Source organism: Marmota marmota, unplaced genomic scaffold (assembly GCF_001458135.2).
Source record: "Marmota marmota marmota unplaced genomic scaffold, marMar, whole genome shotgun sequence".
In the NCBI taxonomy this organism is placed as follows: Eukaryota; Metazoa; Chordata; class Mammalia; order Rodentia; family Sciuridae; genus Marmota; species Marmota marmota.
The window spans coordinates 22,804,551-22,831,636 of NW_026000037.1; the positions used below are offsets into that span (position 1 = coordinate 22,804,551).

Below are 27,086 nucleotides of genomic sequence, written 5' to 3' on the forward strand. Positions count from 1 at the left end.
AATCACACGCAAGTGTCCATATACGTAAGCATATTTGTTATCTACAGGTCCACATTCGTATGTAGAAAGTGAGGGAGTACAAATAAAACAAAATGTTTTATTTTGTGGATCTACGTGAAAGGTAAAAGTCTCATTTTACTACTATTTCAACTTCTTTGAAACTGTATTTCGACTTCTTTATAGGTTTGACATTTTTCAAAATAAAAGTGGAGGGGAATATTTCTACAAAGAAAATTCAGACTATTTCTACCAAATTATATTTTCCAAAATTAATTAATTATGTAGCACTAGAGATTGAACCCAGGGGTACTTTACCACTGAGTTACATCCCCATTCCTTTTTATTTTTAGACTGGGTCTTGCTAATTGCTGAGACTGATCTTGAACTTGAAATCCTCCTGCCTCAGCCTCCAGAGTTGCTGGGATTTCAGGTGTGTACACTCAGCTTCTACCAAATTTATAAGGAATAGATTATCCAGTTTTAAGGAAATTTTTCTAGACAGAGTATAGGAGTGAATACTCCCCAAGTTATTCTATGAGGCCAATGGAACCCCAATACCCAAATCAGACAAACACAGAAGAAAGGAAAATTACAGTCCATTTAATCCACAAGAAAAAAATCCCAAGCAAAACTTTTCATATCAAATCCAAAACATCATATAACATATACTATACTATAAGCAGGTTGGATTATCCCAGGTATGCAAGGATGGTTTAATATGAAAAAAGACACATATGTGACTTACCATAGCAACACATTATAGATCTCAACAGGTGTACAAGAACCATTTGCTAAAACTGAATACATATTCACAATATAAATTCTCAGTAAAGTAGGAATAAAAGAAAACTCCCTTAATGTAATGGAATACCCTCAAACTCAGAGAAAACATAGTCCTGTGGGTAAGAGTTAGATGTATTTCTTCCCAGATCAGGACCAGGACAAAAATGCTTCCTCTTCCTGCCAGCAACTTTCTGCATATGGGGGCCTAAGCTGATATGACAAAATGCCAAGGTACTAGAGACACAACTGTTGACAGAGTTCCCTCCTATACGCAGGCATTACTGGTCTGGGTGCTTTACACACCGTCTCCTGGGTCAACAGGAGCCACCAGCATGGGAGAGAGAGACTTCCCGTACCCTCTACCCTTGCCCAGGGTCCCAGAATGCCTGACATTAGGGCTATGGTTTGCTCTTAGAAGGCTGGAGATTCTGGAGGCCCAGAGCCGTGGGAGGAAGCAGTGGCCTCCTCTGCAGAGTCCTTCCTGTGACGGACCTCCTGGGGTGCTAGGTAAGCTCACAGGTGCATCAGTCAGGGCAGCCAGCTTCCGAGCAAGCTCAGTAGGTCCTAAAGGAGTTCTGGCGTGGGAGCCGAGGTCTCCCAGGGCTGGCTGGTGCCTGCCTGGAGCAAGGTGGATCTAGGAACCCTGGTGCGTGCTGTGCTCTGCCTGGCATGGCAGGGCTTTTAAAAGACACACTGGTGAGGCAGGGTCTCTCCAAGATTTGTCCCATGGCACTGGTCCTGCTGCCATGCTCCACCTGGAGCCTTCTACCATGCAAGGATGTGTGTTCAGAGCCTTGTAAGCTGGCTGCATGCCCAGACTCTTCCACCTGAGCATACACTCATTCATCCCCGAGTGAGCCTCAGCCCTCCTCTCCCATTCAACTCCCTCATTGTGCAGGGCCACAGGGGCCTCTGAACCTACGTCTCTGCCACTGCTGCCCAGGTGACTCTTGCACATCAAGCTCTTCTATCCCAAGTGGCTATAAGGGGAGGGTCTGGCTCAGGAGAAGGGCTCTGGATCTCTGGAGAAGCCTGGGCTTGTCTTGGAGGTGGGGGATGCACAGGGCAGCAGTGAGGACCAGGTTCTCTTACTGCTAGAGACATCTCCTCAGTGCAGATGGGGAGAGAGGACCCATGAGGGGCCATCCTGGCTGGCCAGGCTTGCCCACTTGCTGCACACTTGTTTTCTCTGGGGTCGGAGCCTGGCAGCCACTAGTCTGGATGGGCTCTGGGTTGTATGGCCTGGACCTGCTCTGACCGAGGGTGGTTTCCTGAGAGTAGTTGGGCCCAAGGCTCTGGCCCGTCTGTGGACTGAACACTGGGGCAGGGACACCCACATGAGTCTGAACACAGAGCCAACTCAGGGCTAGTCTCTCACAGGGGTGGAGGATATGTGTTCCTCACCCACAAGCTCCAGGGTCCTGCTTCCAAGGAGGAGCAGGCAGAGAGTCCATCAGCCAGGGCTTCAGGGCAGGATGCCAGGGCTCCAGTATCCTGGCTACAGGAGGGCTGATGGACTCACAGGAAGAGCCTGGCAGAGGGGAGTGTGAATGGGCAGTGGGAGCACAGGAGGCCGGGACTGTACTGCAGGGGAGGGACTGCGATGCCCTGAAGCAGGGGAAATGCACCTGGATCAGGGAGCCAGGCCCCTGATCTGGGGCACTCAGGCTGCAGGCCAGGGCACATGGCCCGGTGGGGGAGGGGGCAATGACTCATGAGAGCAAGAGGAAGGGTGGCTGGGTGCTGTCAGCTGATGGATTCCCAGTGGAAAAGACCTGACTCACACAGGAGGGCGTCTGAGATAAGAGAGGGAGGACCAGTACACAGAGTGTGAAAACCCCCCAGTATCCACCTCCTGCAGCAAGATCAAGAAACTACAGCACAAGGTCCCTACACCCTTCACGCTGAGCAGAATTCCTGAAGTGGGAGATGGGCTGAGGTCTATTGATCCTATGCCACTAGCTGGACATGACTTCAACTCCACCTCCTCTAAGGGTTCATACTGCCACCTTGAGGGTCAAGAGGGACCCCACGCCTGCTGCTGTTAGGCATGGCCAATGGTGTCCCTCTGAATGACAGGCTCCCAGGCAGAGACTCCTTGGGACCACCTCCCACCTGTCTGGCCCTCCTATAGTCTGCTCCTATTCCTGCTGCAAAAGGGCCCTGGAGATCTCCCAGGTGACTCTGGGGTCCTTGGTGTGGCTAGAGGCCCTTACCTGTGCACAGCTTGTGTGATTTCTGTCTCTGGGTCTGATCGAGTTGCTCCCTGGCTCAGTTTTCCTTCCCGAGAGCCCAATTCTGCACTCACAGTACTAGGCATCTAAGTACCCCACCACGGACCTCATGCCCTTGCCAAGGAGTGCTGCCTGCAGGCACCTCTGATTCCCACGCCAGGGGCACCTCAGGCTGTACCATGCTGTTTTCCTCTCCTTGCCTGTCTCCCTGCTAGCCTGGTCCCATGGGGCCTGGGCAGAGTGAGGCCTCAGAGTGGCTAAGGCTTCGAGGCTTAGAAAGAAGCTGACCCACTAGTGATCACAACAGCCACTCCATAAAACTGAGAGCAAACAGTGGCAGTGACTGTCCCCACCTAAGGAGCACTTGCACAAACCCTGGGTGGAGCCCGGCACAGCCAGAACAGCAGCAGCAGGGGAGGTCAGGAAGGAGGCCTGCAGAGCAGCTTCCTATTTCCCAGAGCCATGGCTCCTCCCACCCCGAGGGGCGGGGCCTCTCCAGGTAGAAGGAAGCAGTGAAGGACCTGGGATCCACAGAAAGGGGTAGCCGGGACCAAAGGAAGTACCCAGAAGACAAATGCTCCACATTGATGAAACACGGTATCAAGAATACCAAGAGGACAATGCAGAGGTCCTGCCGCATCCTCCTGCATGCACCTTTTCTGCATCTCATGACTAGCCCTGGCCTGGGGCTCCAGTGTATCCATGAGGAGGTGAGAAAATATATTTGCAAAATTTACCACATAGGGGAATAAATAATGTGGTCTAGGTTGGGTCTGGAGGCTTAGCCAAGAGACTGTGGCCACCACCCCTCCAGGGACTTGAAGGCCCCGTCCTGCCAGCAGAGGCTCACACTTGTAAGACCTGGGCTTCTGATGATAGTAGTGCCAGCTGCTGTGTGGGAAAGGGGCTTACACTTGACCATGGAAGCAGGGAGGCACAGGCTCATGGAGCCTGCAGACCTGTGAACAGTGCTGCTGGATGGCCACAATGACCCTGTGTGGTGCGTAGGACAGGAGCAGTTGGTCTATTAGAGCCTAAGACCCTGGCAGTTTCACAATCCTCCTGTCTCCACCACATGAGCTGCTAGGATTACAGGCATGTGCCACCATGCCCAGCTGATGCTGGGTTTCTAGATGCTGATCCTTGTGCACAGGGATCCCTGAGAAATCAAGATCCTGACAGTGAGAGGTTTGTCCACTGGTCTGCACTCCTAGCTACACTGGTCCCATAGGACAGATGAGCAAGGAGAGGACATCAGGGTGGCCTGAGGCCACCAGCAAGGGAATCCAAGCCACAGGTGCATCTGAGCACCTGCTTCTGAGTAGCCTGCAGGGCTGTGAATATTACCAACCAGCCTGGAAGGCAGGAAGCTGAGGGAATGGGTGAGATCTATGTACACGGGGTTGGTAGCCACCTGGGGCCCAATTAGTCCCTAGACCATGGAACTGCCATGCTGGAACTCCTGGGGAGGCGAGGGCAGGGTGGTGGTGTGGTGGCCTGGCTGCAGATCAGGGGTCCAGGCTAAGACCACTCAGGGCCACTGGGATGACCCAGGCCACAGAGCTGGTACACTTAAGCTGTGGTCTCAAGGGCAGAAGCCTTGCCCTCTCCTCTCCACATCTGCTCTATTGGCCCAGACCTTCTGCTGCATACCTGCACAAACTCCACCAAACACTGTCCCTGCACCCTCAACCCCACCACAAGACCCCATATTGGCTCTTGGTCCTGGCACTGTTGTCTGTGCTCTGGGCCCTCTTTTTCTTTGTGCTCCTCTTTCTCTCCCTTTTATTTTTTTTCAGGGAATGGGGTCTCACTCAATTTAGCTCAGGCTGGCTTCAAACTCCTGTGTTCAAATGATTCTCTTGCCTCAGCCTCGTAAGCCGCTGGGACAGGCATGCTCCACCCTGTCTGGCTTATACTGGGCTCTAATGAACTAGGCCAGTGAAACCTGCAACTCTACTGCATCTTTCAGAGGAGGCAGAGACGGGGTGGGCTGTGACTGAAGGTCCTGGGACCTGCCCCAGGAGGTCCCCAAACCCTAAGCACTGAGGTCACTGCCTAAGGTGGAAGGGCTGGGCTCCTCCCAGATCTTGTAGTGGGCAATCCCTCGTTCTCCAGCTGCCGACTCTCCTGGGCAGGGTCTCATGCAAGCTGCCTATAACTGCCTGTCTACTTTAGGGAAGTCCACCAGGGTCAAGAGGTCTGCTGGCTTTGGGGTAGTGGCCCCCCTGGCCCCCAGAGCCGTGGCGATGAGCGACTCTCAGCACGGTGTGCTCCTCCAGCCTCCAGGATCGAGAGGTAGAAGACCTGATGAGAGGGTAGGCTGCCTGAGGGGAGGAAGGTCAGGATGCTGGCCAGAGGCCATTAGGAGATCCAGGCCTTAAGGGTGTATGTGTGGGGTGGGGGACACGCAGGTCTTCTGACCACGTTCTCATACCCAGGCTCCAAAAATTACCTGGTGGTGACTCTCAAGAGTGTCGGAGTGGGTGGACAGGCTCTGCCTGCTGAAACCTCTTCCTTCAGGGATGTTTGTGCTGACCTTCCACAGACACAGACTGGCTCCTCAGATGGGCTCCAGGAGGAACAATGAAAATACAGAGAGAGGCTGCCAGGATACTGGCTCTAAGGCTCAGTGGGCCCTACACCTGTCCCACCTGCCCCTCTTAAGTCTCCTCCTTGGCAAGGCAGGGAAGCAGGGGTACAGAGACAGGGGACTGGAGGCCCCAACAGAGCCAATGCCGTCTGAGCTCTCGGTCCCTCCTCTGAAAGATGACAGAGCTGCCGTAGTACGGGCTGACGGTGCTGGCCGACAGCATATCCTGCATCCCTGGTGCTCCCCTGTGCTGGGCATCTTCTAAGAGCTCATGCCTACTTGCTCATTTGGTCCTTACCCCCACCCCAGGGTAGGCGATACTGATTCCTTCCTGGCACCCCGGGTGTCTACACCTTTTCCAAACTCTTCCCAAAGACTGCAGACTAACTCATTCTATGAGGCCAGCATTAACCGGATACCAAAGCCAGACAAAGACACAAGAAAACTACACATCAATACCCCTTATGAATATCAAACTCCACAGCAAACCTGCAAGTGGAATGCAACAGCATATTAAAAGAATCATGTCTCATGACCAAGTGTGATTTATCCCTGGAATGCAAAGATGGTTCCACATATTCAATCAATCAATGCAATATGCCAGATACACAGATCAAAGGGGAAAAACCCATGTGGACATCTCAGTTGACGTAGAAAAAACACTGGACAAAATACAATATGCTTTCATGATAAACAACATTCAATAAACTAGGGAGAGAAGAAATCTACCTCAGTAAAGACAACTGCTAGACTGAGTGCTTGTGCTCCCTCAACACTCATTTAGAGAAGCCCTAATCTCCAATGTGATGGTATTTAAAGGTGAAGATGTTGGAAGTTTGTGAGGTCATGAGGGTGAAACCCTCATGAATGGGATTAGCGCCCTTATAAATAGGAGACATGAGAGAGAAGATCTCTCTCTGGGCCATGTGAGGACACACACAAGGTATATGACAAGAAGTATCAGATGCTAAATCTGCTGGTCCCTTCATCTTGGACTTTCAGGTCTCCAGAACAGTGAGAAATAAACGTTGTTTAAGTCGCATGGTATTTGTTACAGCAGCTGGGATAAGATAGCTGTATATGAGAGACCATAGATAATATCACCCATAGTGTTCAGACACTGAAAGCTCTTCCTTTCACATCAGGAACAAAATAAAAATGCCCACGTTTGCCACCTCTAGCAAACAGAGTACTAAATTAAAAAAGAAACACACCCCATAGATTTGAAAAATTGTGCTCTATATGTGTAATAAGAATGGTAATGCATTCTGCTGTCATATATAAATTTAAAAAAATTAAAACACCCCATAGTACTAGAAGTTCTAGTCAGAATATTTAGGCAAGAAAAAGAAATAAAAGTAATTTAAATTATAAAGGAAAAGGTAAAGTTATCTGTTTGCAGATGACACAATGCTATATGTAACAAACCCTAATGATTCACCCCCCAAATCTGTTAGAGCTAATAAATTTAGCAATGTTGTAAAGACAGAATTTAAAAAAAAAATCAGGTGTCTTTCTACACACTGAAAATAAATTATCCAAAAAGAAATGATTTTACTTACAATAGTATCAAAAAAATAAATAAATAAAATGGGGCTAGGATATAGCTCAGTGGTGGTTGTTCAGCATGCAGAAGGCCCTGGGTTTGACCCTCAGCACAGCAAAACAAAACAAAACAAAACAAACAAGCAAAAATTTAGGAGCACACTCAACCGAGGAGGTCAAAGACTTGTATCATGAAAAGGATGACAGTGAAAGAAATTAAAGATGACATCAATACATGAAAAGACAGCCCATGCTCATAGATTGAAAGATATAATAGTATTACAATGTCAGTGCTCCTCAACTGGATCTACAGATTCAATACAACCTCTGTTATACCCCAACGGTATTTTCTTCATATATAGAAAAACTTATTCTAAAATTATTGGAACTCTAAGGGGTCAGAATTAACCAAAGCATTTGACAAAGAAGAATAAAGTTGGAAGACTCATAAACCTTGATTTCAAAAGTTAGTACAAAGCTACAATAATCAAAACAGTGTGGTACAGAGACACAGGGACCAATGGAATAGAATAGAAAACCCAGAAATGAACCAGGGTGCCAAAATCAATTCAGTGGGGGAAAGGACATTCTTTTCAACATGTGGTGCTGGGAATGTGAGTGTACAAATATGTTAGACAGCCACATTCGAAAGAATGGAATTGGATCCTTACTTTACACCACATATAAAATCTAGCTAAAAAATGAACTGATGATCTAAACATAAGAGCCCCAAACACAAAACTCTTTGAACACAGGGGAAAGTTTTATGACACCCAAACATACAACAACAACAACAAAAGTAGTTACGCTGGACTTCATCAAAATTAAAAAAACAGAAAACAAAAACCTTTTATGCCACAAAGGACTCTCTCAACAGAATGAAAAGCCAACCCATGGAAGAAATGTTTGCACATTGCAAATTGTATGTCTTATAAGAGACTAAGATCCAGGATATATAAAGAGCTCTTAGGACTTAACAAAAACATCAAACAATCCAGTTTAAAAAAAGGACAAATATCTCGAATAAACATTTCTTCAAAGATATACAAATGGCCAACAGGTACATGAAAAGATGCTTAACATCACCAGGCATTAGTGAAATGGAAATCAAAACTGTAATGAGATCCTAATTCCCATCTATCAGGAGGCTATTAAACCAACCAAGCATGGGGGTATGCACTAGCAGTTCCTGCTACTTGGGAGGCTGAGGTAGGAGGATGGCGTCAGGTCAGGAGTTCTAGGCTACAATGGATTGTGGCTGCTGGGGGTCTATACTAAGTATCCGCAGTGGGACTGTGACTATGTATAGCTGCTGCACTCCAGCCTGGGCAATAGTGAAACCCAGTCTCTCAATAAAAAGCAAAACAAAGGGGCTGGGGTTGCGGCTCAGTGGTAGAGCGCTTGCCTAGCATGTGTGAGGCCCTGGGTTCAATTCTCAGCACCACATACAAATAAATAAATTAAATAAAGGGCCACCAATGACTAAAAAAAAAAAAAAAAAAAAAAAAAAAATNTGCCACCTCTAGCAAACAGAGTACTAAATTAAAAAAGAAACACACCCCATAGATTTGAAAAATTGTGCTCTATATGTGTAATAAGAATGGTAATGCATTCTGCTGTCATATATAAATTTAAAAAAATTAAAACACCCCATAGTACTAGAAGTTCTAGTCAGAATATTTAGGCAAGAAAAAGAAATTAAAACAAATGATCCAGAAATAAGAAATGCGGGCAAGGATGCAGAGAAAATAGAACCCCCGTACGTTGCTGGTGGGACAACAGTAGGGTGGTTTCTCAAAAAATGAAACATAGAATCACTATATCATTCTGTACTTCCCCTTTTAGGTCCATGCCGCAAAGAACTGAAAACAGGAACTTGAATAGGTGTTTGTACACTTATGTCCACAGCAGCAATCATTCACAGCAACAAAATGTGGAAGCAACTCAAGTGTCCACTGATGAGCAGATTAGCAAGATGGGGTCTATGGACACAATGGATATCTAACCAGCCTTAAAATGGAAGGGAATTCTGACATATGACAACCTGGGTAAACCCTGAAGACAATATGCAAAGCCAGTCACAAAAATACAAACATCATGAGGTACCCAGCACAGTTAAATTCCTAGAGATAGAAAGTAGAATGGTGGTTGCCAGGGGTTGAGAAAGGGGACTAGGGTGTCCTGGTTGAATGGGTAATCTCAGTTTGGGAAGATTAAAAAAAAAAAAAAAAGTTTGGGAGATGGATGGCATGAAGGCTGACAAGGGACTTAATAACACCAAACTGTACCACAAAATGGTTCACTTCATAAATTTCACGTTGTGTATACTTTATAAGTAAAAAACCAAAAGGTTCCCCACAATGGAATGCCTGTCGCAGGCTTCTCAGGAAAGATGGTGGTCCTTCTCTGGGTGCTGCCATCCTGGGGATCCTCAGTGACTGAGGATACATGATGTCCACTTGGTCTAAACCTGCCACTCACCGTCTCCTAGACTCTCTTGGAATGATAGGACCAAAGGGAAGACTGAAGGCACCAGAGTTGGCCTTGGATGGGGCAGAAGTGCACCTGGGCATGGTCCAGGACTCAGGCGTGACCTGGAGGAGAACCTGTTTCTGTACTCTGGTCAAACAGCGGGGCCTTGGTGAGCGCACCTCCTCCTGAGGGGCAGAGAGCACATCCTTTGCAGGGATGGGGACAAACTGGAGGCTAGGAAGACCCCTTCCCTCCCTAAAACCAACACTGTAGCTGCTGTCATCCAATGTGTGGCTTCCATAGCCAGCCTGTACCCCTCACTCCTCAGCCGAGTAGCTCCAGTGGCTACAGTCCTCCAGCCTCTGCGAGGTCCATCCCCAGAGGCCACTCTCCAGTGAGAAGGGGAGGGGCAGATGCCCTCTCTGCCATGACTCTCTGTGCATCCAGCCTCCCACTTGTAATTGATCTCTTCAACCAGGCTTAGAAAACATCAGAACCTGAGCAGTAGCACACGCCTGTAATCCCAGTGGCTCAGGAGGCTGAGGCAGGAGGATCATGAGTTCAAAGCCAGCCTCAGCAACTTAGTGAGGTGCTAAGTAAGACCCTGTCTCTAAACAAACTAATTGTAAAGAAGGGGACCAGGGATGTGGCTCAGTGGTTGAACACCCCTGTGTTCAATCCCTGGTATCAAAAAACTAAACAAAAACCAAAATAAAACCAGCAAAACCAACTGGGACCTGTCATCCTGCTAACACTGCCAACCACACCTCAGCACCCATACTCCTGGGCCCCTGTGGTGCAAGCAGGGTCCACTTCTCCTGGAAGGGCAGAAGGGAGTCCTAAGGACACACCACCTGGAGTCTGGCTTTCTGGTGCTTTCACAGCCTCCTGTAGTCACCCTCATGGGCAGGAGATCCCACCCCACACATGGAGGCTCCAGGTTGCCCCCCACCCCCTTTTCTGCAAATCACCTGTGAAAATACTTTTCCTCTGATATCCTGGCTGCATTTTGAGAGCTGGGGATTTAGGAGCAGCCCAGCCACCGAGTGGAAAATTGCTCAGCTTTTAGTGGGAACTAGTGGGAAGGAATTTCAAATGGGAGGAAATGTCTCAAAGTGCCAACCACTTGTAAGGAAAAAAGGAATTCTCGTTCCAGAATGTTTGAGTCACCGCTGGCTTTGAGGCCTGAGCTGCTGCTGGGAGCGTGCACACGTGTGCTTGTTGGGGGGTTAGTGCCTTGTGCTGCCCCTGGTCAGCCCTGGGACTCTCCCAAACTCTTGCTCTTGAGGACATGCCTGTACAGGTGTAAAGCCTGTGGCTGATCCTGCCAAGCAGGGCCCAGCTCCCAAAAGGATTCCCTGCACTGATGGAAACCGTGGCAGACAGTCTTCTTGGGGCTCCACTGGCCTGTTCTTCCACCAGCTCATGCAGGCAGCAGTGAGGCTAACGACCAGTTGGGGACACCTAGCTCACCAAGATCCTAGATGGCACGAGGGGAGGGAAGGCAAAGGACTGGACTCTCCGTGGAGCCCTGGGTGCTCTCCCTACATAATAAAAGACATTTGTGGCTGAGCCATGAAGTCAGTCCTGCCCTTCAAGAACACCTACCAGCACCTGCAAATACAAGGTGTTGCTACACATGGTAAAACTGAAGAGCAGAGTGCTGTCCAGTGGCTTCCAGCAAGGTCCGCATCTTAAGCTGGTGCTGTTGCCAGGGCCACAGCAAGGGGAGGCCAGCTGTTGAGCTGTGGGACCCCCAAGTTCACAGACCTGGAAGTCAAGAGTGCTGGCAGCAGCATGCTTGGGTCAGGCAGGGCTGGTCTGTGCAGTCAAGGCCGTGTGTATGCATGTGTGTGTATGGCTGTTCTCACTGGGCCTCCTGCTGAGAACATCTGTGACCAGAGCACTCCGTCCCTCACTCCTCTGCAGCTCCTTCAGGTTTGGGCAGCAGCTCCTGAAGGGTAGGTTTTAGTTCCTTCTGAAGGCCCAGGGAAGGCTCTGCACAGAAGCACTTGGTTGTCACTTACCTCAGCTTCCTGTGTTGCCTCCTTGACCTGTGGCTGGCTCTCTTCTGGTCAACCCCTGGGACGCCTCCCCACCTACTGCTTGGTTTAAGGCACTTACTTCCCAGGGCTCTAGGAACTAAAGGGTGGGTGGCCAGGCTGTGCAGGGCTCCTGTGGGTCACCTTGTGGGAAGGCTGCTGCTCTGTGCTTGGTCTTCCTAGCTGTACAAATGGTAAGGGACACGGCCAGCCTCCTGGCCTTCTAGATCAGACAAGACGGCCAGCACTTGCTAGCACTTACTCTGCCATTTGCTGGGGACAGTTAAGGCAACCCAGGGATGAAGGTCTGCGACACGCCTGTGGGGGCCCCTGCCCTGACCCCTTCAGAACCTTTCAGACCATGCTGATCTGCTCCATGTGCTGATTCCTGGCTTCATTTCACCCTTGCCACAGCTTGGGGTGCACAACCCTGTTTTGTAGACTAAGAAACCAGAGGAGGCAAGGCCCAGCCTGATGGTGGAGCAAGGGAGGAGTACCCAGGAGGAAGCAGCAGCAGGGGACAATGTCTGCAGGGTACGCTGCAGGGGGGGGGGGCCTTCCTCCCCTGATCTTCAGCCCTAGCAGGGGGTGGGCTCTGCGGGGGGCCTGGCCCTAGAGCTGCTCTGCTTCTTTGCTGTCCAGGGCTAGCAGAAACCCTGAAGGTGGTCCACTTATATACTGCTGGCCACCAAATCTCTCCTGCTGAGGCCAGGAAGCTCTTGCATACATGGCTGGGGACATCTGCTACCTGCTGAATATCCTGCCAATATCCTATTACTTTGTAATACCCAGCTTGCCTGCTGGAGGGGGTCATTAAGTGGGTGCCTCAAAATACATGACCAAGGCTCTCTCTGAAGAACGCTGCTGCCACTCTGGCTGCCCCACCAAGCTGTTGCCCAACACTTGTTTCCATCTCAGGTCCCAACTCAAAGGATCTAGTAATGGCTAATTTTAGGCGTCAACTTGACAACAGGAAGGATACCCCCATAGCTGGTAAAGCACACTCTCTGGACATGTCTGAAGGTGGTTTCAGAAGGAGAGGAACATTTCAATCAATGGACCAAGTAAGGAAGGCCCACTCTCACCCAATGTGGGTGGGCACTATGCAAACAGCTGTGGGTTTGCACAGATCAAAAAGGCAGAATCTGGGCAGATTTGCTCTCTGGAGCTGGGACACCTTTCTCCTGTCCTTGGACATCAGAGTTCCAGGTTATCAGGCCTTTGGTCTTAGACTGAGTCATGCCACTGGCTTCCCTGGTCTCCAGCTTGCAGAAGACTACTGTAAAACACCTGTCACCTATAATCACATGAGCCAATTCCCATTCAACCACTCACCCACCTACTCAATCCATCCACATACCCGTGCACCTACGTACCGATTTACATCCTATGGGTTCTGTTTCTCTGGAGAATTTACAGCTGTCCCTTGGGGGATACCACTAGCCATGTCTACTTATCTAAAGTATGTTGGCCCTTTGGAAGATTGATTTCCCCAGGGCTTGGTGGTCCCCAGGAGACAGGGATGGTGCAAGTGCCAGGCCTGACAGCAGGAGGGCCATGAACCTCTTAGGACAGAGACCACTGCTATTCCAAGTACCCTTTTGCTGAGTACTGCATGGGGCTGAACTGTCTACCTTTGGCTAAAGGAGCAGGTGGAAGAAATAAGGGACTGCCATAGACGGCAATGTTCTGGGTCTCTGACAGGCTGCCTTGTTAATGGATGTCAGCACAGGACTCTCCAAAGACCTCTGGGCTAGCTGGGGTAAATCCCATCCTGCTGATGACTAGTTCAGTACCTTGGCGGAGTCCCTCAACTCTGAGTGGTTCTCCCACCTGCAAGTGGGAAATGAGGTACTCACCAGAAGACTGACAGGGATGGCTCTGCCCTGGCTGACTCTCACACAGGGCAGCTGCTCAGAGCTGATGTCCCTACACCATGTCATCTTCCCAGGAGATGGCTACCTGCTCCCTTTCCTAAGACCAAGTATCCCTGCACCCATGAAGGCCTTCAGCTCTGAAGGTCTTCCTGATGCCCCAGAATGGCTTATGTAATGTGTCACATGAAGGGGTCACTGTCATGCAAGAGGCCAGCTGGGCTCGGCAGTAACTTTACTCCATACCCCCGCCCATGGGCTGCACTGTGAGGGCAATGCTACGTTATCACCATCCATGTCCCCTGGGGTTACTTTCTTCATGCTCAGTTCCTCCTCAAGCACCTCTGGTCTGGCTGGCAGAGGACAAAATAGCCCTATGTATGGTTTAAGGGATTCACAGGTCTGCGGCCAACGTGTAAAAGGAAGTATAAAAGGTCAGGGAACAGTGACCAGTGACAGTAAGGTTCAGACTAGGTAGGGTGCTGAGAATGAGAGTGGGCAATAGGGATTGGAGTGGTCTGCTCAGCTAGCCACAGTTTCATGATGTACCAAGTAATGCCCATCTCCCTAGCTGTGTGGGTTCTCTAGTCCGGAAGGCCCCATCCGATGAGTTACTTGCCAACTTGGATGGGGCCATGGCAAAGGGCTGGGCCCGCAGACTGGGGCTGTGGTGGATGAGGGAGTCCCGATACTGGCCACACAATCTTTGCTTCTGGAGACTTCTGAGCATCTCATAGGCCAAAGCAAGGGACCCGCAAAGTAAGAGGGGGCCCTGTGCTGCAGAAGGAGCCAGAAGGAAGATGCCTCAGGTTGCTGGGGCCCCTCAGCTCTTTTACTCAGGGATTCTTCATCCTCTGCTGGCCTGAGTACATTCCATACCCCTGAGAGAGTCTGGCCTGAAGCCTGCCTGGGACCCCCTTTCAATCCAAGCGCTTGAGCAGTGGGGCTGGGGGCTGATGTGCTGCAGCCCTGGAGCAGCCCATCAGTCCCCATTCCTGCCTTTTACCCACTTGGCTGAAACCTGACCACTCTTTGTAAAAAGTATGTTTTCCCCTGGGCACGCTGCCAGTCCAGCTTCCAGGAAAGCAAAGGAAAAAATCTCCCCTTACAGGACTCTGCTTCCCGAAGGGCACGCAGGAGGCCCTGAACTTTCTCAGGGTTCAGGAGGTGGGCCGACAAACAGCTCTGCCGGGACTTGCACGAACAAAGCCAACCGCCTGGACCTGCCTGCCTGCCAGAGGGAGCAGGCGCTGGAGAGGAAGTGCTGAAGGAGCCCCTCTGAGCCCAACCCTGGAGGGATGGGAGCAGGCAAGGAGGATTCCAGCCTGGCCAGCTGAGGCCTTTGTTCTCCAGGAAGGGCTGGAACCTGTAGGCTTCGTGCCTGGGCAGGGCCTCTCCTTCCAGGTGACATCAGACACCTCCAGACTCCCCTGAGAGACCATCTGCTCTGCCTTCCCCCACCCTGCCTTTGGATCTCTCCAGGGAGCCGCCATGTTAGACCTGATGATTTGGCTGTTTGGGGCCAGGCAGCCAAATTCATTCAGCTGGACTCTGAGAAGTGGGGGCTGGTGGTCACTCAGGGAGCTCTCCTCAGGACCTGGCAAGCCCACCCATGAAGCAGCACCATTTGGTGGCCATGAGTCCACACTCTGACAGACTTCTGGCTCTGCTGGCAGGGAGAACTGCCTGGCTCCTTGCCATGGGAAGGGCTGAGGGGGAACTGTGGAGCCACAGGCCTGTGTGTGAATCTGGCTCTGCCACGTGGGATGTTAGGTGACAAGTTATGTAGGTCCTCTGCCCCTGGGTTTATTCAGCTGTAAGATGGGGCCCTTGATAGTGAGGCTTGTATGAGGAAGGCTTGGCACCATGTGAGGGTGGCACTCAGCCATAGCCACACTCTGCTCCTAGGACTGTAACCTAGGGCAGGGATGCCCACATGCCTCCATTCCCCGGCTATGCCACCTTGGGCAGCTTTACTCCACATGATGGCATCAGGACTCCAGAGAAGTCATGGTGCCACACTCACACCCCCAGGCTCACTGCTAGGAAAGGGCATCCCATCCTGCCTTTTGCCATGGTGATGCAAACACAAAACCTCGGTGCTGGCAGGTCCCCATTTCCCAAAGATGCCAAAGCTCCAGAGAGGTAAATACTTACATGTGAGTTTTGGCGTTCATTACTCAGAGGGGAAACGCTCTCCCTGCTTCCCATGGGCTGCTAGTGGGTGCCCATGTTTGATCTTGGGGTCTTGCAAGCCCTGCAGCAGCAGCAAGAGCTTTCTTATTTTGGACAGGGACTTGGGGGCTACTCACCCCCAGGCAGCAGGGGGTCCAACTTGGGTGGAAGTAGGTTCCCAAGTGATGGGTTCCTCTCCTGGATGCTACTTATGCAGTGCTGGCACTGTCACTGGGGGAGACTGAGGCACAGGGTGTGAATGTCCAGCTGGGCCTGTCACTGGGGGAGACTGAGGCCCAGGGTGAGTGTCCAGCATCAAGGTCAGGTTGAGTGGGTAACAAGGGCAGGCCTTACCTGGGCAAGGCCCACTCAGATCTCCATGTGGAAGGGGGAGGGTCCTGTGAACTCCAGAGCAGTGGGTTCCCGGCTCTGTGCTTAGCTGTTTTCTTCCAACTCAATCTCACAGGAACCCTTATAAGGGGGCCAATACCAGAAGGGCCTGATGGCTTCACTGGTCCTCCTGGGCTCAGCCTGTACAGCTGCTGCCTTGGATACTATTGAGCATCTCCAGGGAAGGCCCCGGGGGTGTCCATACTGCAGTGAGGACAGCAGTCAGCTGGCCATCTGTCCACCCATTCAGCCTTGAGGCCTCTGGCTGAGATCCCATGACCAGCAAGGTCCCAGAGGGGTTCAGAGGTCATCAGGCACACCCCTGCCCACATGTACACATGACACTGGACAAAGGACAGGGTGTGCCCGGTCCAGCTTGACCCCTACCTGGTGCAGGTGCCATAAATCACAGGTCCACAGAGTGAACGGGCTCGTGGGAGGAGATGCCTGCTGGGCTTATCACCCACAGAGTCTGACACCAAGATACACAGAGAACACTGCCCCAGATCAGTAGGGAACTCCAGGGAAAACCCAGACCAAAGACACAGACAACTAATGGTGAACACCTCTGTGGCCAATAAACACCCCATGAAGATCTCACTAGTATAGCGCAAATGTGCACTGAGACCACAGTGGTCTCTGTTTACAGCTCCTGGATTGCAAAAATGCCCACGTCCGTCAGCCAAGCAGGGGGGAACCTGACACAGCACAGGTGTCGGGTAGAGGAACCACTCTGGGTTGAGGACAGAATGCCCTCTGACCCACTGCTAGGGACACACAAGAACCAGGTGCAGGCACAATCACTATCACCAGGATTGTGACAGCCAAAGCCAAACATGCTCCCGGCTCTTTTCAGAACAAAGCAGAGGGAAAGGGAGCTATGTCTAGACAGCGATGACAATAAATCCGGCAGTGGATGGATTAAATATGCATGTCATGGACCAGCACAGATACATCTCAGAAACGGGCTGAGAGAAGACAGCAGGTTGTAGAAGGTTAAATACAGTTTGATACGGGGTTCTAGAAAGTCTGAAACCTCAAAACAGCACTACGTATGGTTTAAGGGATTCACAGGTCTGCGGCCAACGTGTAAAAGGAAGTATAAAAGGTACTCGAAAGAGAAGATGCTGGATAGTGGCAATAGGGTGGGGTGTCTGGAGACTTCTCCTTCACCTGCAGTGGGACAGAGATATACACAACCCACAGCCCGAGGTCCCAGCTGCACCACCCGCAGACATCCTGTGGAAGTGATCCAAGCCTGGGTTCAGCCCACAGCTGGAGGGCACCAGGGAGGGGAAGAACTGCCACTTCCTGAGGAACAAGACTCTCACATGGTGTTTGCGTTCCTTTAGCTTCTAGACCTTTAGCTCCTCCACATCTGGCCTGAGAGGGCAGGGGCTCTCTGGAGACTGAGGGAGCAAACACTGCAAAGCCCTTTTGCTAAGTAGGCATCGATAAGAGGCCTGGGTGGTCCCCAATGCCACAGCCCAGGGTGAGATGGCGACCCCATGGCTGAAGCAGGGAACATCCCAAGTTGTCACCTTGAAAAACCTGTGTTGACACGTGGAGGATGTCCCAGATAAAGGGACCCTACCTGCATAGATTTTAGCTACTTTAAGGGAAGCTCTGGGCTGGCCCTCAAGCACACCAATTCATGGATAAGAACAGAAGCCAAACTCCTGGCTTTGGCTTGGAGGTCCCTTTCCTGTCCCCCCAAAAGAGATAAGACTCATCGTAGTCTTCTACAGAAAGGAGCCCACATTGGGACTGCATGCACAAATCCAAGCACCTTCTCCCATGGCAGAGAAGTTGCAGAGCTAGAGAGGCACCAAGCGGGGGCTTCCTTCCCCTCGCTCTGTTGCTGCCCCAGTATGTCCTGGTGGTCCCCGGCTCCAGGTTGCCCATCTCCCCAGCTGGCTTCCCTGCTTCCAGGCACTCATACCACCTTCTGTCCTTACCTGTCGTGGAGAATGGAGCAGAACTTACGGAGCAGACTCTTTGCTGGGCTCTGCCCCCACCACTCCACAAGGCAGGGAACATAAGCATGGCTCAGAGGGTTCCAGGTGGGGAATGAAGTCCAAGCTGGAAGCCGGTGTTCCAAGATGCACCTCACACACGGTGCCAAGCACTTTCTGCAGAATGGCTTCAGCTGACCAGAGGAGAGGTCCTCCCAGGGACCCCGAAAGGACAGGACCTGGGCCTGTTACCCTGACCTGGAGGCCCTGCCACGGGGAGAGAACTAACAAGGGGCCAGCTCCTGCCATGACCAGAGGGGGTGAGTGACCCTGGCCACTGACCTCTGTGGGCTCCACAGTTCTGTAAACAATTAACTCCTCCTGTGTTTTAATCTCTCTAGTCACTATCTTGCCAGACAATTACTGATTTGTTCTGATGTCCCCCCTGGTGGGCCTTTCAGTGTTCCCTGTGTAAACAAACAGAGGCAGCTGCAGCCCTCAAAGGACAGATGCGGAGAGCAGGCTCTCACTGAAGCTCCCTCCCACGCAGTGCACCAGCCCGGAGCCTTGCCACCTCACCAGGGCACTGTGGGCAGCTGCTGACAGCCTGCTTTCCAGAGGAGGAACTGGGCCTCCAACTGCACCGGGAAATTCTAAGAGGTTATATGTGTCAAGGCTCCATAAGACATGGGACTGAAGGTACCACAGCGTCACAGGAAATCACAGATAAGTGGTCACTGGTGTCTCTATAGAAACAAATGATAGAAAAACATCTCTATCTTAGAGATGGGGAATCTGAGGTCCAATATTTTTCCCCCGAGCCATGAGCCACCCTGGGTGCGGCGACAAGGGAGGAAGGCTGTCTCAGGGGGTTGCTCTTTCCAGAAGGACCCTATCCCAATATGCCCCACGGGCCTAAGCAAGCAGGCACGTCTCTGTGTTTCCTCCCCTGGAGTCTGAGAGTCCTGTCTACAGAGAGGACCCAAGAGGTCCTGTGCAGCCTGTGGTGGAACTTGGGATATGTCACTGCAGCAGGCAGCCTGCCCAGGCCAGGGTACAGGGCTGAGTGAATGACATGAATGGACGGACAGCTGGGTCTCCCCAATGGTCCAGCTGCCCTGGAGAGAACCTCAGGCCTTTGTAGGAGCAGGTCATGCTGCAGGAAAGGCCATCCACACCCCCATGGGCTGTGTGTCCTCAGCAAAGCTCCCAGCACCCACAGAGCTGGCTGGGAGCCTGGCCTGGGAGGAGCTCCCTCGGGCACAGCCAGCGGGAGTGGGTTAAAGAGCAGCTCAGGATGGGCTCCTCCAGGTCCCAGCCTCTCCTCAGCACTGGGGTAGGATGTAGGTTGCCTCTGTGTCCAGACACTCTCTGTCCTCTGTCTGCCTCTGATGTTCTCTAACAATGTCCACCTGGAGTCTCTCCTGTGTACATGGGCATGCCATGTTTTCCCAAAATGAGAGCCCCTACATGCAGGGGACTTGGGACAATACCACACCTGGAAGGGAGCATTTTACCAAGGGATGAATAGGACCACAAGTCACATAGCCAGGAACTAACAGTCCTGCATTCCAGGGTAGATGGACACTAACACCTCGGCCTCTGTTGTCCTGTCCCAGAGCTCTCTTGCTCCTATTCATCCTCGCCACCAGCTGTGGATCTCAGATGACACATCTGAACCCTAACTGGTTCCAGAGTACTGCTTCCTGTCTACACCTCCCAGTGGACGGTCTTTTCCATACCCCTCAGACCACCCCTCCTGGTACCACCACACACACTCGGGCCTGTCACTGTGGCTAGGGCAGCATCTCAACCCCAGAGCATAGGCCTTCTGTGAACCTAACATGTTCTTTCCAAAACAAAAAACACACACAGCAAAATCTTAGGGAAGGTAAAGAGCTAACTGTTCTTGGAAACGCAAGAACAAGAATCTTTAGAAATGAAAAAACAAATACCCCCAAAACATTTTACAAGCACATGTCACCTCCAAGGTATGGGTCTCAATGTCATTTCTGTTTCTGGTTGGTTGGGGAGTTGGCTTGGCCTATAGTACCTGCTCCCCAAAGTGTGCTTTCTGTCATTTTCCTTTTCAAATCCCCCAAACCCAAGGCACACACAAAGGGAAGGGGGATCCCAGCTCCAGAAGCCCCCCTCCATGACTTTGTGCTTTTAGATATCTGACCTGGAGATGCCCTGCAGTCTTTCACATAGAGACTCAGCTCAGTCCCACAAGGTTTCAAGAGAAAGGGTGAGGACACCCAGGGAGGGAGGCCTCCTACCGTCTATCACCCAGCAGGGCACAGAAGCTGAGGGGCAGAGGCCAGCGGGGCTCAGCCCCAGCTTTGCCAGGTTGCCAGCACTGCCTCTCACATGGCCCATCCTTCCGGGTCAGGAGGTGGACTCAGCCGTTCTTGTCCCAAGGACCACCTGTGAACCACCTGATCCCGCAGGGCAGGTGTGGCAGATGCTGGCCAGGCTGTGCTGTAAGTTAAGTGCCCCCTTGGATGGGCTCTGCTGACTGTCGGTAAACCTCTCTGGTGCTCCCTTTCCAGAGCCAGGGGAACGTGGCCCAGTTCTCATCCTGCAGCTACTTGAAGGCTGCCAGATGTTTTCCTGAAAACCTGATGACGCAGGTCTGCATGTGAAATTGTGCGTGTCTGCCCAGGTCTCAGAAGGAAGGCCACCCATTCTGAATCCTGTGGCTGCCATGCTCATCTGGGGATGGTCCTCCCCACCAGAGGGTGGGGCAGGGCACGGCAGAGGACTCGGCCAGGCATATGGGCTTCAGGACAGATAGATGTCCAAATCCTGGCTCCTGGTCCTCCAGGCATAAGGACTCTGACAGGTTCTCAAACTTCTCTGGGCCTTGAGTTCCTTTTGTGGAAAACAGGCCAACCTTCACACACCTACTTTGCTGCCTTGGTCTGCTTTCCACTGCTACAACGAGACACCTGAGACTGAGTACTGAGTAAGAAAAGAGGGTTAATTAGCTCACAGTTCTGGGAGGTTTGAGGGCATGGTGCCACCTTGGATCTGGTTAAAGCCTCATGGTGCATGGTATCAGGGTGGAGCTGTGAGAGAGATCATATGGTGAGACAGGAAGCTAGAGAGCAACTAGGGAACTAACCAGGGTCCCATGAGAACTACATCAATGCCTTCTGAGGGCAGTGACCCACCTCTTAAGGGTCCCACCACTTCAACACCACCAAATTGGGGACTAAGCTTTCAACAAACAAACCCTTTGGTGAGGGGGGGCGCATACGCAAGCAATATCCCAACTACATCAAGGGCCAAATGAGATAACCCACTCTTAAGTACTGCTGAGAACTCAGGGGACAAGAACAGTTCACCAGCCTCCTTATTTACCCCCATGGCCTCTTGCCCGGCTCCCTCTGATTCCAGGCTGCACCCCTCTCTAAGTAGGGGTGAGATATAAACATCTGTGAGCAGGTGGAGAGGCAGCTGGGGTGACTGAAGCACAGCTGCCCCCAGTCCCCTAAAGTGCTGGGCCACCCAAATGGTGCCTGGGTGGGGCAGGACTTTGGAATAAAAACAAGGTAAGCACTTTTTTTTTTTTGCCGATTTAAGGAAGCAAACTTTAAACAAACCCACCACAATAATATCAACAAGGGTGCTGCTAAGATGGGCACTCGAATGCCATGGGCAAGAACTGGATAAGGTGTGAAATTTCTATGTGTGAAAAGTAGGTTAACACTCACATTCAGAGCATTAAAACACTCAGACTCTTCAACCAAGAAATCCCACTCCTAGGAATTCCCAAAGGAAATCAGAGCTATGTAAAATATCCGCACACAAGGATGTCTGTGGCAACATTCCTTACAGGAGCAAAAAAACTAGAAATCTGCACATTCAACGTTTGAGAGCCAACTGCAGAGCACAGAGAAGGGGGGATCATCTGCAGTCACTAAAAGTAAGTTTTGAATCACATGGAGCAACACTCATGGTGTGTAATTTACACTATGGTTTCAATTAGAGAAGAAAACGTACTTGTGGGAAATAGTATGGTTTCTCTTTTCTCCCTTGTACTTTCTTTCCACTTGCTACCGCAACAATCATTGCAATAATTAAAAAGTGTGTGTGTGTGTGGGGGTGGGGCACGTGAAAGAAAGACTCAAGTTCTTACTGATAATAATGCCAGCCCTTTCCTCCTCCCTCCCTACTGGCCTAGTGGGCTCCAGATCCAATGTGGCCTGAACCACCACTGCCAGCCTTGCTCCCAGAATGGGAGCCAAACAGCTCGGATCTGCCATGGAGAAGGACAACCAGTTGAACCCATAATGTCCCTGCTGTTCCACTGGCCTTGGAGCCCAGGGTGGGCACTGTGTCCATCAGCAAAGGGCTCTGTGACTCAGGAGACAGAGCTGGCCCAGGCTGAACACTGGAAGTGCCTAGAAGCCGTGGCTGGGCTCATCCTCGGGACACAATGACAAGAGAAGTGATAGCGCAGATGACCTCCTAGCCAAGAACCAGCTAAGATAATGACAGTCTGCCTTCTTACGTGTCTGCTTACGAGGAAGGAGTTTTTGGTGGAAGTCTAATTTGGAATAGCTTGTCCTCAGATTCCCTTCTTCTCTCAGCCAAAGGCCTCTCAAGGCCATGTAGGTCTGGCCCCAGGTCCTGGTCACTGGCTCACGGTCACAGGAAACAACTGCCCCCATTGCAGTGGATGCCGGTTTTCTCCCTTGATCTCAAAGAAAGTGACTGTGAAGGCACTGTTGAGTGCTGTAGGAATGCTCTGACCTAAGCCCTACCTGTCCTGGCTCACTGAAGGTCCCTGGGATCTCAGCACAGCACTCAGGGACTCACAGGGAAAGGCAGGATGGAGCACAGATCCTGGAGGAAAATGTTCTGGTTGGTACCAACAAGAGGGCAGCACCTGTTCTGCACTGGGGCACAGCCAGTGCTCATGTGCTATGGATGTGCCAAGGTGGCAGATGGGAGTGCAGCTGAGGGCACTTAAGGCAACAGAGACCTAGGAACAGGAAGACAGGGAAGGCTTCCTGGAGGAAGGGGCATCTGAGCAGCAACTGAAGTTGGTGGAGTAACCTGGAGGACAGTCGGGGACGGTGGGTGCAACGAGGCACAGGGGGAGTTCAGGCTGGGCACCAGGTAGGTGCTGGAACCTGAGGTGACTTCAGGATGATGGAGGTGAGGCAGCACACAAAGATGAAGCTATAGGCACTAACAGGACATGTCAATGACGAGGGACCACTGGTTCTACTGCTCCCATGAGGAAGCACAGTCGCTGAAGGAGGTATCACAGATACTAGGAGCCCGCTGCATGCTCCCAAAGGTGCCCTGCTGCAGAGAGGATGTGACCTGTGCCCAGGAGCCCAGCCAAGGTGGGCCAGAAGCCACTCTTGGTCTCCAGATACCCTCTGTGGTTCTTTCCAAACGAAGCCCAGATGATTTCAGGGACATTTCCGGGTTGACCCAGGCAAGATCATGACTGTATTTCCTCTAGTGACACCTTCAGGCAAATGGGAAGAGGAAGAAGGGGCATTCTGACTACAGGTGCATCATTTGGACCCTCCGAGGTGACACCAGAGTGTGGAGTGCCAACACACTGACCAGAGTGGCCTTGGCCCTGGTGTCTGTAGGCAGCCACATCTCTCCAAGCTGGTCAGTGAAATTCCCTTTTCCTTCTTGGCTGTTTTCACAAGTGTCCTAGCTGATGGCAACAGGCGAGAGCCCCCATAGTGAAGGGGACCACAAAGTGACCTGCCAACACTTTGCTCTCATACCTGTTCCTCTATCAAGGCAAGAAGCACTAACAACTGCTGGAAGTTCCAAACCATATTCCAGGAAGGAATTGAAAACCTGTCCAACTCCATTTGTCACCCGAACGAGTGCTCAGCTCAGAGAAAGCCTGGGTGGACGCTGCATCATGGGGTGGCTGGGAGCTGAGCAAAGCCCACTTCCCCATAACTCAGCCTACCTCTCTTAAACCCCCCACCCCCGATACTGTGGATGGTGGCACCAGAAGTGGGGAGAAGAGGGGATTCAGGGCAAAGTTTCCTGAAATGTGCCTTTGTCCAAGCCCCACAAGAGTCTCGGAGGAGGCAGAGGAGAAAGAGAGGTCCCAGACCCAAGAGGGGCTGTCAGGGCTGGGGAGCAGGCCCACACCCTCCTCAGTTCACCAGCTGGATGGTTACATCCACGCACACAGAGTGCGGGAAGGGCAGGTGAAGACAGCAAGACAGCAAGGGTGACATCCGAGTCTTCTGAAAACCCAGTGCTACTCAACACCAGTCATCTTGACATTGTGGACATTGCCCTACGCTCAGAGTGACCAGTCCCTGGGAAAGTGGAGGAAGTGCACCTTGGCCTCCACAGCACTGAGGCCCAGCTCCAGCCCTAGAGGTCCCTCAGAAGGTGACCTGAGGTGCAGCTGAGATGTAAATTTACAAAGCCAAGACTTCCTGTGCCTCCCCAGTCAGCTCCTTACAAAAGCAATCTACCTAGCCCTGGGAACAAAATGAAAAGAGATGGGAGGGAGAGAAGTGACATGGAGGCACCGTCACCTGTTTGGTGGCAAGGCAGAGGAGGGACTCCTGAGGGCCCTGGTAGCCCTGCCCCCATTCAGCCTGTGTGCTGCTGAGACAGCGACTCTCAGGCCCAGGGGTTGGTGGTCTAAGAATTAAGAGGCATCTATTTGACTTTGCACCCACACAGGCTTCCCAGGCATCGGGTGCTGGGGCCTCTCTCCTGTAGCACCTGGGGCCCATCTACCTCACTTGCTCCTCCCACTCCAGGGTGGGAGGGCAGCTGGAGCCTCTTCCTCTGGGGCCTCCAGCTCTGGGGAACAAACTCCGAGAAAGGAGAACAAACTCCGAGAAAGGAGACCAGAAGCCTCCCAACCCTGAGGGCTCACAGGTTACAGAAAGGCAAGCTGACTTCTAAAGCCCCAGCCTCTTGGCAACCCCAGGACCTGTCTGCACACTCTCCCCTGGAGCTCTCCTACAGATAGGATTCAACCTCCCGCAGGCAGGAATGTGTCCACCTGGGCTGGTGAGGTATGTCAGTATTCAGCTCTGGAGCCTACAGCCCTGGTTGGTGAAAGGGTGGATAGCCACAGCTGCCAGGCCCAGCTCTGTCTATAGCACAGTGCGGCTGGACCACGGGGGTGGGTCCTGCACCAGGAATGTGCATCTGTGCAGGGCAGATTGGGCAGAAACAATCTTTCAGGACAGGCAGTTCTGTAACCATTACACTAAGATCCCAGAACACCACTTCTTAGCTGCTGAGGGAGGAATGTGGTACAACTAAAGGAAAGTGGGAATATTCCCTCAGTTTCAGGATCCCTATTATCTGAAAATCTGAGAAAATTCACAGGAAAAAAAAAAAAAAAAAAAAAGGACTCAGGGAAAACAGTGTCATGGACCAGCCAGCTCTAGGCTAGCCGAATCCTTCCTGTAGGATCTTCCAAGCCCACCTGGGAGCCCTTACCTTTCTGACCCAGGAGTGCCTAGGAATATCCTGTCAGTCACAGGCTGGCTCACTGCATCCCCCCCCCCCCCAATCTGTTTGCAAATTCAGTCCTAAGGAAGAGAAACAGAAACAAAAGGCAGGCAAGAAGGCTTCACTTCTGGTCTTTCCCAGCTCTGACATCTGGGGAGAAGGTCCCGTAGGTGCATCCCTGAAGGGCCAGTGAACACCAACAGAACGGGAGGAAAACAATCCCAACTTTATGTGCCAGATGCCCAGCACTGCCAGGGGATCTGTTATAAAGTGTTTTCCAGGAAACCCCCAGCACCCTTGTCCACACACAGGTCAGCCCCGTGTCTCTCAATCCTACACATATAGGGGGAAGGGGAGCCCTGACAAAACGTGTCTGCTTGAACAGGTACTACTAAAACAGCTAAGTCGGCTCTAACCTGGCTGTGGGTTCCCTGGAAAGGGAGCCCCCAATTGGCAGCTTTTGTTTCTCTTTCTGGGCTGGGGAGGACAGGTAGCACAGCCTTCTCCCCGCCCCCAGGCCCAGGTCACTCGGGGCCTTTGTTCTACCTGCACACACCGGTAGGCAGAGCCCACCCCTTCCCTGGCAGCTCCTCCCCACCCCGCTGAAAGCAGGCAGGCACCGTTGGGCTGGGGACACCACAGGTGCAGGGAGAGGGACCTCACTTCTCACTCCACTTTTGGTATTAGAGGGACGCGGGGAGGTGAACTCGCCGGGTGAGCTGTACACACACCAGGGAACACGCTTCCTCTCCCAAAGACCCACCGGGCTGCATGAGGCCAGCCTGGACCGTACCCCTGGCGGATCAGCTCTCCTGCCAGCCAGCGGTGCACAGCAGGTGGGGCAGCCAGACGGCTGCAGCAGGCGCTGACCCAGAAGGAAGTCAGGGCACCACGCAGCCAGGCCGGTCGTGGAGCAAAGACAGGCACAGAGATGTTAAGAGGGAAGTCAGAGGGAAGGGGTGACAGCTGCCAGAGCTGACGAGCTCCCTGGGAGCCTTGCGCGCCTCGCCTGCAGGTTGGAAAGGGCCGAGGCGAACGGGGCCCCAAGGGGGTAGAGTTGGCCCAGCTCTGCCTGGCGGAGCCAGGACCCAGGCTCCAGGGCGCCCCGCGTGCGCTGAATCCCCGAGGCCCTGGGTCCCGACCGCGCTTCCCGCAGCAGGCGCTCACCTGGGCGTGCGCAGCGCGGCGGGGTCGCGGCGGTCCAGCACGCCTGGAACGCAGTTGGTGAGTTCGGTCCAGTCGGCGTGCAGCCCGCAGCTCCAGCCCGTGGAGAAGCGAGAGAAGAGCCAGGTCTCGCGGCGGTTGGGTCGGTAGCAGGTGCACTTCTTCTGGCCGGGTCGGCAGTCGCAGGGCACCTCGAGGCGCACATTCTGCACGAGGTGGCGGCCGAAGGTGGTGCCGCCTGTCTTCTGGATGTGCAGGAAGACTATCACGTCGTCGCCTTTCATGTCGAAGCGCAGCGAGCGCTCCAGCTCGCGCACTGGGAAGTAGTACTTCTTCTCGTAGTGCGGGTCTGGCGTGGGGAAGAGGTCCAGGTCGTC

The 27,086-nt window shown here is 52.2% G+C and overlaps 1 protein-coding gene and 1 long non-coding RNA gene across 2 annotated transcripts in view; both read right to left on the reverse strand.

The window, feature by feature from the left end:
• Hs6st1 (heparan sulfate 6-O-sulfotransferase 1) overlaps nucleotides 1-27,080 on the reverse strand; it is a 47,103-nt gene extending 20,023 nt beyond the window's left edge. The window contains exon 1 of the mRNA XM_015479107.1: nucleotides 26,713-27,080. Coding sequence (XP_015334593.1) covers nucleotides 26,713-26,993 — 281 coding nt within the window. The 5' untranslated portion in view covers nucleotides 26,994-27,080. The remainder of the gene's footprint in view (nucleotides 1-26,712) is intronic.
• LOC125619371 lies at nucleotides 1,632-10,236 on the reverse strand. The gene is made up of 2 exons (XR_007350889.1): nucleotides 8,676-10,236; nucleotides 1,632-6,785 (listed from the first exon to the last, which is right to left on the reverse strand). It is a non-coding gene; the product is annotated as an uncharacterized LOC125619371 (long non-coding RNA).
• Nucleotides 27,081-27,086: the final 6 nt, after the last annotated feature.